This window comes from Plecotus auritus, assembly GCF_963455305.1.
Source record: "Plecotus auritus genome assembly, chromosome: 4".
In the NCBI taxonomy this organism is placed as follows: Eukaryota; Metazoa; Chordata; class Mammalia; order Chiroptera; family Vespertilionidae; genus Plecotus; species Plecotus auritus.
In genome coordinates this window covers 132,132,454-132,144,501 of record NC_137775.1, presented here as the reverse complement: position 1 = coordinate 132,144,501, position 12,048 = coordinate 132,132,454, and the positions used below count along the sequence as shown (strand labels likewise).

Sequence of the window (12,048 nt, the reverse complement as noted above, 5' to 3'; positions counted from 1 at the left end):
CTTCCCTCCCCAGTTGTGGACCCGAGAGCACACCCTGTAAACTCTCTACACGTGAATCTCCATCTCAGCACGTCTGCTTCCCGGGGAGCCCGCCCACAGCAGCCCTCTGCACTTTCCCAGCACTGTGGCTTGAATCTGACGTCGGAAACTGTTTTCTAATCATGTAGTAGAATGACTAATTGTGCCTGTACGATCGCAGGCACAGTAAATGCAAACTAGGTTCACCTACTATTTATTCTGAATGTTGATTTTATGTTACCAGATACTGAATTTATTGCCAAATAAAAAGAATTGTATCATCCAAAAAAAAAAAAAAAGGAAAAGTAGTGGCTTTGCGATGTAATAGTCACTATCCCCACCCACCACATCCACATATCTGACAATGTCAATCAGAACTGACAACTGAGAAGTCTCCATGGGCTTGCATTAGCAATTGTGTCGTGGTCGGACAGAACTTCCAATTGTCTGGGCTTCAGAAAACTGGTAATTTCTAAGTGCACATAAGATGTGTTTTCTGCAAATTTCCTCTCAGATATTCTAGGAATGAATTTTAAAAGGATTTATGGGATGAAATCTCACCAGTGTTCTAGAAAACTAAGTACACTTGTTCAGAATATGTTTCTCATGTGGGCAGAGTTTTGAGTTAAGATGTTCTGTCCTGACCTTGCTAGAGGCAAACATTGTCTATAGTATAAGTAATTATATTTCATGTCAAGCTACTTAACTCTCTTGCAAGTTGAGAATATACTATTAGGTGGAGGCCTTTTAAAAAAGTCTTTCTCTAAGGACAGAACTGTCTCATTAACATCTTGAGGACACATGTTAGAACTAAATTAAAATATTTTTCTGCTTCCAAACAGTTGCTTCTATGAATAATGTGTCAGATTCAGAGATCCCCTTATGTTGTATTACTTCTAAGACAAACACAAAGTCCATCCAACCATTTTCCTAGAAATACCTCTGTATAGTCCATCCTTATTTTCTTTTACCACATATAGAATAACTATACCTTGACAGAAAAATTCCAATATGGCTTACATCTAAAGAAAAGAAAAATAGGCACTCCCCACATTTAATGTGTTTAGATGACTTCTGAAGTCTTATATCATCCTGGTCTCAAAGACAGGGTTGAGGAATTCTGTCCATTCATTAATCTCTTACACTGAAAAACTAAGTCTTAAGAGAAGAACCAGTCTCCAGTAACCTAGTAAAGTTGTCACAGATCCAACAGGAAAACCAAGCCTATTAGTTTCCAATGTTCAGGACGGAAATGGTAACTTTCTACTTGGTAAGTTCATGGTATAAGTTTCAAATTGGATGCTCTTGCTTCTATAATATTATCAAGCCTCACTTTCCAAACTATACTAATGTAAATAAATACAGAAGCTCATAACACTACCTGAGTGTATTCCAACGACTGCCAGAGGAAAGCAGCAATCTCAGGCGATTTGCCAAAAGCAGCCAGTGTCCTCAGTAGTTCGGCTTTCAGAACAGGTGGAATACTGCATTGCAGAAGTCCCAGAATCACCACAACAGGGGTCCACTGAGGATGTTCACAGAGTGCCAGACGTGCATTTTCACTCTGAGCATTGGACACAAAAAGAACAAGAGACTTTCCATTTTCAAAAGCTAAGAAAAATGACCAGCAATCATGCAAATGTCTAGCATCTGCATCATGGGCTTAAGACGTCCTAAAATAAAGGTAAGCCAGTGGCTTAAGCTTGAAGTCTACCAATGGATCAAGTCACTAGCTCAGTCAGTGTAAAGAATGGAAGAGAAACAGCCTCTGTAGAATTACTTTGACAGCCCTAAGCATGGAAGATAATACATGCAGAGATAAATGGTCTGCCAGGTCACATAAATCTTAATGAGGCGCTCAAAATCCTTTCTGAAACAATGTAATATATTCCACTTGTAATACAACATATAAGTGGTTACATACTTGACCTTTACTAACATATATGGTATTGAATATCACTCCATTTTAACTCAATGAGAAATAATTACCTTTTTTTTTTAAATCCTCACCCAGAGATACGTTTTTATTGATTTCAGAAAGATGAAAGTTGAGGGAAGGGAGAGAGAGAGACAGAGAAAGGGGGTGGAGGAGAAACAATGATATGAGAAAAGAACATCAATAGGTTGCCTCCCACACACACACCCCAACCTGGGCCGGGGATGGAACCCGAAACCTAGGTATATGCCCAGACCAGGAACCGAACTCCCAACCTTTTTGGTGTATGAGACAACACTCCAATCAACAGAGCCCCTGGCCAGGGATAACGTTATGTTTGATGTTTAATAATGTTATGCATTATTGGGGGGGGGGGGGGGGGAGAGAAAAACCATTCCTATCCTTCAGTCAGAATGTCGAACTGAGCAACTTCTCTGTACTCTGGTGAATCATAGAAACAACTAGAAGAGACTTCTGAGCAGAGATATTATTTAATGAAAATAATGTATTTTTACAAAGACTAATTTGGTAGTGGTGGGTAAGATGGCTTGGTGTAAGAAAAGAAGAGTAATTCAGTAAATAACTTTTCTTTTTAATTAAAAATATTCTTTTTTTAACATTTTTAAAATATATTTTTATTTCAGAGAAGAAGGGAGGAGAGAGGGATAGAAATATCAATGATGACAGAGAATCACTGATGGCTGCCTCCTGCATGCCCCCTACTGGGGATCAAGCCTGCAACCCGGGCATGCACCATGACCAGTGACTGGGAATCGAACTGTGACCTACTGGTTCATTGGTTGACGCTCAACCACTGAGCAACACTGGCTGGGCTAAAAATATTCTTTATGGGGCAAAGGGGGGAATGGGGACATCTGTAATAGTGTCAACAATAAATTAATTATGGGACAACACTCCATAATTTTAAAAACATTCTTTATGTACACACATATCCACACCTATGCAGGGAAATTCTCTAGAAGGATGAGCACCCAACAACTGATTTTTATTTGTCCTTATGAATATTTTCTTTCAGGTTTATGCTGTTTTTTTCTTACAAGCTTATGGCAATAAGCAGGACTACCATAACTATACCTTCTAAAGAACTTAAGAACAAAATTCTATAGGAGGCTTCCCATAAAGATGGCAGAGTAGGTAAACGCAGTGCTCACCTCCTCCAACAACCATATCAAAATTACAACTAAATTACAGAACAACCATCCTTGAGAACCACCTGAAGACCAGCTGAAGAGAACTCTTATAACTAAGGATATAAAGAAGGCAAATTAAGACTGGGTTATAAAATGAAATAAGAAACAAAACTGAATAAGACAAAACATAATTCTATATATGTGCTAAATTTATCACTAATAAATTTAGTGATATACAAGCTTAATACACAAAAATATGGGGGCTCCTTAAAATGCCACAGTACTAGAAAGCAATAAAATTATAATCTCATGCTGTGGATGGGTTACTTACCCAAGTAATGATGGTAGATGTGAGCTGTAAAAAAGCAATCAGTCCATCCTGCTCCTTCTGGGTGATGCCACGCGAAGGAAGGTGGCGGTAGTGGACACTGTCTGCACTGGGAAGATCCTTCCGGAGGTGTTCATGGTAAAGCATTAAGGAGTGAAAAAAATGTTCCCAGGAAACAGGACTGCCCCCTGTTCCCTGAATATTTTCAACTGTAAGGAAAGACAACACAGAATTTTCTTTCAAAAATGTCTAAGCATTTGCTTGGAAAAGGAGGAAGAAAACAAATTTAATAAACGTGGCCTTTGTCCTAGATCAGTGGTCGGCAAATTCATTAGTCAACAGAGCCAAATATCAACAGTACAACGACTGAAATTTCTTTTGAGAGCCAAATTTTTTAAACTTAAACTTCTTCTAACCCACTTCTTCAAAATAGTCTCGCCCAGGCTGTGGTATTTTGTGGAAGAGCCACACTCAAAGGGCCAAAGAGCCACATGTGGCTCGCGAGCCGCAGTTTGCTGACCACTGTCCTAGATAAGTAGTGTGTTGAAAATGGGTTAGGCCCGACTGGCATGGCTCATTGGTTGAGCGTCGACCTATGAACCAGGAGGTCACAGGTTCAATTCCCGTTCAGGGCACATGCCCAGGTTGTATGCTCGGTCACCAGTAGGGGGCGTGCAAGAAGCAGACAATCAATGATTCTCTCTCATCATTGATGTTTCTATCTCTCTTTCCCTCTTCCTTCCTCTCTGAAATCAATAAAAAATATATATTTTTTTAAATGGGTAAAATCCACCTGTGAGCTAGAACTCTGGATTAATCTGTCCTCAGGTCTAGGAATGGGTGGTGCTCATGTAAATGCAAAGATTAATTACTTTAGACGTCAGTTATCTACTTCATATCCAGGAGAGCTCCTTTGTGTTGTCATGTAACTATACAAGGCTACTTCTCCCACCAAAAATTCCCAAATGTTGAGTTTAAATTCTCAGAGAGAGAAATAACTAACAGTCTAGATTTGTAATGACACTGCTCATTACATACCAAGCACTGGGAGCAAAAGCAATAGCATATAAGACAAGCAAGCCAGGCAGATCACACTTCCAAACATGGCTCCCCAAGTACTAGTACTTGTGACTTTGGGTAAATTACTTCTCTAAACCTCAATTTCACATATAAAATGAAAGTAATATCTACCTAACAAAGCAGATGTTTAATAAATATTTCTTTCTCTTCCCTTTTGCAATGTTTTTGGCTTAACCAGACTCAAGTCTGAAAATTAAATGAGGAAATTGGGAGAGGGTCGAAAGAAAAACCATTAAGCACCGAAATTTAGAAGGCATGCACTCATTAAAGACATCAAAATTAAGTGGCAGGGAGATATAGTTTGCTTTGAGCACCAGATGTGTTCTTTAAAATTGTTATATATTAATTTTTATTTCTTAAACTGAACTGTATTTTATAAAGCAAATGGTAAAATTCCCCAACCTGTGAGAACATAATCAAGGCATCACTATGCATAAAGCCACTGTGTGCTACTTTCCGTTATTATAAAAATAACTTATACACCTGGTAGAACCTATCACAAATAAACAATATTCTTTAATAGAAAGGGGAATACTGAACTAAAGAATGTTACAACAAATTTAAACATCTAGATTGTTCTTACCATGACTACTACCATTGACTTTGAGCAGGCTAAAACAGTAGTGGGCACACTGGGGCCCATTGGCCAATCCCTGGAGCATTTTCAGATAAGGAATATAAATAGTTGGAGGCAACAGGTCACCCATTTGCCTAACAAACTTTGACAAGACAACCTGAAATAGGTAGAAACCATTAGTTTACATAAAGCATATCTTAAATTTAAGGCAACAGGGACTAGCTAATAAAGACTATATATTAACTAAAACTAATTAAGTGCTCCGATTTAACCCCCCAAAGCCAAAATAATCTGGTATTCTACTTAAAATTTGTTTTTTTAAGCTTGTCATTAACAATTTAAATATCTCAATGTCTCAGAACATCAGACTATTCACATTCTAAATATGCAAAGCAACTGAAGAAACTTACCCATCTAAAATTAACCAGCAAATTCAAAGATATACCTAGAAATCAGAGTTACTAAATTCCAACCAAATTTAGTATAAAGACCTGTAACCTGAAAGAATTTTTTATGGTAGCATAAGCATATTTTGTTTTGTGTTCCAGCCAATACCTTCACTCCTGCAAGTTCACTTACTAGCTTTTTCTTACTTATTCTTTAAATCTACTATCAATAGCTAAAAGTATTATTCAGAATCATTAGTTAGAACTCAGAACTGAAAATGTAGAGATCTCTGGAAATTATTGTTAAATCTGTTAGGTGTAACAATGGTTTTGTAATTATGTAGAAAAACAGGCTTATTTTTAAGAGCTATTAACCAATAAGAAGTGAAATGTCATGCTGCCTATAATTTACTTTAAAATAATCCAGCGAAATAAAAGTAGTAAAAATAACACTAATAAGTAAACCAAACATGGCAAAATGTTAGTAGCTATTAAATTAAGATGCTGGGTGTTCATTATAATTAATCTCTCTTCCATGTTCGAGAATTTTCATAATAAAGTTTTTTGTTAATCTCTAAGAATTTTAATAAATCCTTTTCTAAAACATTTTTAAAGGGGAGAAAAATGAATAAATGTAAGAAATCAGTAAAAAGTGGTATCTGATGTTAGACTCTAGCATAAATGAAAATTAAACACGTGAAAGCTTTTAGAACAGGAAATCCCAAAGACAGATGTGGCAACCTGTCTTATTTGCTACAGCATATCATACTTCAGTTAATGTAGGATAAAAAATGAGCTTTTCCTACACTATCTACTGACTCATATGCACTTTGTCATCAATTATAACTTTGAAGCTTCTTCCTTTAGTACTTGTACTTCTTCTATCTTCCCAACTTGTTAAGAATGATGTGTATTGATTAGTGTCATGCCTATGGAGGACAGACTAATACTAATAAAATTCAAATAAGTTACACATAAAGAGACCAAATACCTTTCCCATCTCTAATGTTTTGACACATACCTAGTATGTTCTAAAAGCCTGACTACATAAAACTCCAAAATAATGAGAACTTAAATTTAAGAGTTTCAAATTTCCTTTAAAAGGAAAGGTGTAAATTTCTAAAGATTACATTAGTGTCCATTTGTGTTAACAGCAATAATATCAGGAAAAAACATTTTTCATGTTTTCAAGACTCCCAATTACCATCCCAGAGTAAAAAAAGAAGAGCTCACCTGGCGTTGAGGAGGTCGCTGATGAGCCACCCCAAGGTAAGAACCTAGGATGGTGGTAGTCTGCAGAGGCTCTGAGGGACACCAATATTCCAAAGCAAGCTCCAAATTAAAAGGGTTCTTTCTATATAGCTCACCAATCTGCAAAGAGAAAGCATGACTGTGGAAAAATGCCTATAACTCAAAAATTACTTTTAAATTAAAATTTACATTTTTAATGAATTCACTTAAGAAATTAGAACTAAAATTTTCCAAAGTTAAAGAAAAAATAATGGAAGAAGGGAGATGACAATCCATCTAATAAAATGGCTTACCAAGAGCATTAAATGTTCCAGATCCCTTCTAAGTGAAATGGGGGGTTCATTACCCATCTGCATACTCATATGAATCATTCGAGCGTCTTCATCTGCCCGATTCCTCAACTGCTTCACCTAACAAATGTATTACATATGGTTTAAGATGTAAATTTATTATACTGGTGAACAATACTGAAAGCAAGAAATCAGGCATTTGAAAGCGATTATATAAAAGAAAAACGGTTTAAATATCAATCCCACTTTAATGAGATGAAGAAATATGGAAGACATTTTATTGTAAACTAGTGGCCCGCTGCATAAAATTTGTGCACGGGTGGGGGGTGTCCCTCAGCCCAACCTGCACCCTCTCCAATCTGGGACCCCTCAAAGGATGTCCTACTGCCGGTTTACAGGGATTGAGCCTAAACTGGCAGTCGGACATCCCTCTCGCAATCCAGGACTGCTGGCTCCTAACCGCTCACCTGCCTGCCTGCCTGCCTAATTGCCCCTAACCACTCTGCCTGCTGGCCTGCTCACCCCCAAATGCCCGCCCCCCCGCTAGCCTGATCACCCCCAACTGCCCCCATGCCAGTGTGCTCTCCCCCAACTGCCCACCTGCTGGCCTGCTCACTCCAAACTCCCCCTCCCCCCGCTGTCCTGATCAACTCCAAGTGATCCCCACTGACAGCCTGCTTGCCCCCAACTGGTCCCCCTGCTGGTCTGCTTGCCCCCCAACGGCCCCACCCCCCACCAGCCTGATCACCCACAACTGCCGTCCCATCCTGGCCTGATCACCCACAACTGCCCTCCCCTCTTGGCCTCTAACAGCCTCTACCTTGGCCCCACCACCATGGCTTTGTCCAGAAGAACGTCCAGAAGGTCTCCTGGAAGGCCTACCAGTCTAATTAGCATATTACCCTTTTATTAGTATAGATAGAGGCCTGGTGCACAGGTGGGGGCCAGCTGGTTTGCCCTGAAGGATGTCCTGGATCAGGGTGGGGGTCCTGTTGGGGTGCCTGGCCATCCTGAGTGAGGGGCTGAGGGCCGTTTTCAGGCTGGCCACACCCCCTTCAGGGTGGGGGTCCCCACTGGGGTGCCTGGTCAGTCTGGGTGAGGGGCTGATGGCTTTTTGCAGGCTGGCCAAGCCCCGCAGTGGGGACCCTCACCCTATGGGGGTGTGGCCAGCCTGGGTGAGGGGCTGAGGGCCGTTTTCAGGCTGGCCACAGCCCCTTCAGGATGGGGATGGGGGTCCCGCTGGGTTTCATGGCCAGCCTGGGTGAAGGGCTGATGGCCATTTTCAGGCTGGCCACACACCCCCAGCGACCCAAGCTCCCAGCCCCTCCTTTTTTTCTTTCTTTTTTTTTTTCAGCGCCTTCTTGAGCAGAGGCCAGGGCCGGCTGGAAGCAGGTATCTGGGATTTATTTCTCTTCCATAATTGAAACTTTGTAGCCTTGAGCGGAGGCCAGGGCCAACCAGGGCAGGCGGGAAGCTTGGCTTCCTCCATTGCTGGGGGCAACCCAAGCCTCCTGCTCACTCCAGCTCCATGGTGGCCGCCATCTTAGTTGGGTTAATTTGCATACTCGCTTCTGATTGGCTGGTGGGTGTAGCAGAGTTACGGTCAATTTGCACGTTTCTCTTTTATTAGTGTAGATAAATCCATAATTTGTAGTATCTTAAAATTTCAATGTATTTTCCACTACAGAAAAGTTGAGTCTAACTACAGTGTTTCTCAATGGAGACATTACTGACATTTTGGGCAGAACATTTCTTCACTGGGTTGGATTATCCTGAACAATGAAGGAGAGTTTAGATCCCTGGACTATCTACTAACTACCAAAAACACTGCAATAGTTAATGTAACAAGCAAAACTGGTCCCACTCATTTCCCAAACACACTCTGAAGGACATTACAGCCCTGGTTGAGAACTATTCCCTTACAACATTTGTGTGTACTAAATGCCAACTGAAATAAGAAACTTTCTTCCTTAAAAAAAATATAGCTAGATAAATCCAAAATTATAATTGGAGATTCCAACAATCCTCTCTCAATATTCAATAGAACAAGTACACGGAAAATCAGTATGGATATGAAAGACCTGAACAACACTATCAACCCACTGATCAAAGACGTCTCAAGGAAAAATAGAAAATATATTAAATAGAACAAAAAAGAAAATACAACATATCAAAATTTGTGACACAGCTAAAGCAGTAACTTGAGATAAATATATAACATTAAATGCTTATATTAGAAAAAAAGAAAGGTTTCAAATCAGTAATCTTAGCCTCTACCTTAAGAAAAATGAGGTTATATTAAACCCAAAGCAAAAGGAATAATATAATAAAGAGCAAAATTAAAAGCAGTGAAAGTATAAAAAAATCAATGAAGCCAAATCAATAAAATGGATAAACCTCTAGCTAGATTAAATAAGAAACAAAGGGAGAAGACACAAACTAGCATTATTAAGGTTGAAAGAGAAAATATCACTATAGATCCTATACACATGAAAAATGTAATACAAGAATATTAGGGAAAACCATACCAATCCACTTGAATGGACAAATTCACTGACAGACACAAACCACCAAAGCTCATTTAAGAAGAAATAGACAACCTAAATAGTCCTATGTCTATTTTTTAAAATTATAGTATCCCAGAATTGGGAATAAATTCATTATTTATCCTACCCAAGCCATTTATGATTCTGTTTAATCAAATTACTCTCATCCTTCATTTCCAGATACCATTATTATTCCATAACCAAAGTCCCAGCTGTACTACTAATTAGGGAAAACTTTAAGCCTTAACCTTTCTAAGGTTTCATTTCTGCAAATGTAAAATGAAAGGATTAACAGGCTTCTTTCTATTCCACATTCTGTCATTTTATCAAGTCCTTCAAGACTGATGAAGGGTCAAGCTACCTGTTAAGTATTCTTTGATTATTCTAGTCCGAAATGAGCTATACTTAGCTTAAATAAATCCACAGTAATTTAGTGCCTATACTTCTCATTTACTTACTATTACTATTTGTGTTTTTCTGAGTATATATCTTATCTCTCCAACTAGGTTATAAATTCTTTGCTGGCAGGCAAATGAATCTCCTACTTATTTGACTTCTTCACAACTCCTAGCATAGTACCTGGCAACATAAGAAACTCAATAAACATGATTCATTAAATAATTAAGCACTGCTTTCCTTGATTGTTGCCTTATGGATACTTTTTCAATTTGCCTTATGTTTTTCAAAAGGTATGGAATCAGAACACACATGTCATTACAAGTGTAGATTCTTTAAGAGTCCTTTTTTTAAATAGACAAACACAAAAAGTTATTTTATAGACCTTTACTCCCTCTTTTATTTCCTGCCACCACCTTGATGGCTTTCTTGAAACAAAAAGGCATACAGAGCATATGCTATGAAGGACCTGTCTGAGATTGCTCTAAGAATCTTTTTTGGATCAAGTCCTTTATTCAAAAGTAGCCTTTGTATTGATTTCTTTAATCCATTAAGTTACCTGTATCCATGCAGAAACCCATTTATATACTATAATTAAGAATCTAACCCTAGCTGGTTTGGCTCAGTGGATAGATCGTTGACCTACGGACTGAAGGGTCCCCGGTTCAATTCTAGTTAAGGGCACATGCCAGGGTTTCGGGCTCAACCCCCAGTAGGTGGCGTGCAGGAGGCAGCCAATCAATGATTCTCTCTCATCATTGATATTTCAATATCTCTCTCCCTCTCCCTTCCTCTCTAAAATCAATAAAAATATTTATTTTTTTAAGAGTCTAAATAATTATCTATGAAACGAGATTTTCCTCTATGCTTTCCAAATCATGTATAAAAATATACATAAGGCAACTTAGCATCAATCCCTAGGGTAGCAAGGTGTTAATTTTCTACCCATACAAGCGTTTTCGTTTAACTATTACTTTCTCATTATAAACCATTCTCAATGTGAAATATTTTTTAGCTTATTCTCAATTAACAGGTTTTATTATTTCACTGTCATGAATCACAAACTAATTCACAAGCTGTAATACAACTACTACAAATTTTAATCTATATTAAAACATTTTATTAGTTTCTAAAACATAAGATTAGTTCATTACTAAGTTTTAAATTATTTTATAAAATTCTTCTACTTTTTACTCATCCTAAATTAATTCCACCTACCTTCATTGGCATAAGTGCAAGGAAATCTGTGATGAGATTGTGGATTCTACGAATATAAAATTCGTCCTGATAGAAGTTTTCTGACACCACTACGGATTCAGTGAGGAACAGGAAAACATTGTCAGCAATTGCGAGCTCTGCCATTGCTTCATCTGCTTCTGTGAATTCAGCCACAGCTAAAAATGTATTTACACAAACAGCACACAAAATATAAGTTATTTAAACTAGATTATAATATCTCATAATATTCTGTTGATGTTTCAAATTTGCTCAACCTCCTAGCATGCACTATGTACAAAATAAAGACTCTGTAACTCTAATTCACAAACCCCAAAGAATTACTGAAAAAAATACATAGAAAACCACATGCTTTCATAGTAACATTATGAGTGATAAAAAATTACATCAGAAATATACGATGTAACACTAATGTAGTCAGGGAGCTATTATTAAAGCATCAACATCTGAAATGATGCTAAGGTTTTAATCTCAATAAAATTATCTGGATAATTCAGAAAAAGTCTTCACAACCCACAAGTCGGACCAAAACCTAAATGACTACTTAAGTAGCCCTACTAATTGGTAATCAAGTAGCAAAAATTGAAAAACAAATCTTAACCTAAAGACTTTTTGTTAGCTTTCTATTTAGAAATTTCAAACAGATTATCTAAAAAAACAAACAAACAACAAAAACAAAACTCCACATACCCAGCACCTAGCTTCAATATTATCCATTATGGTCAATCCCATTTCATCTAGATCTCCAAGTATTCCCCAAGCAAATTTCAGACAATTTAACATTTCACTCACATGTATTTCAAAAAAATAAATAAACCACATACACATAATACCATTAAGCATATCTTAAAAA

The 12,048-nt window shown here is 37.9% G+C and overlaps 1 protein-coding gene across 1 annotated transcript in view; it reads right to left on the bottom strand.

Moving 5' to 3' along the window:
* NUP205 (nucleoporin 205) overlaps positions 1 to 12,048 on the bottom strand; it is a 94,067-nt gene that overhangs the window by 61,745 nt on the left and 20,274 nt on the right. Inside the window, exons 8-13 of the mRNA XM_080663423.1 lie at positions 11,178 to 11,353; positions 7,021 to 7,137; positions 6,710 to 6,847; positions 5,097 to 5,247; positions 3,437 to 3,642; positions 1,400 to 1,582 (exon numbers count right to left, since the gene is read on the bottom strand). Coding sequence (XP_080519549.1) covers positions 1,400 to 1,582; positions 3,437 to 3,642; positions 5,097 to 5,247; positions 6,710 to 6,847; positions 7,021 to 7,137; positions 11,178 to 11,353 — 971 coding nt within the window. The remainder of the gene's footprint in view (positions 1 to 1,399; positions 1,583 to 3,436; positions 3,643 to 5,096; positions 5,248 to 6,709; positions 6,848 to 7,020; positions 7,138 to 11,177; positions 11,354 to 12,048) is intronic.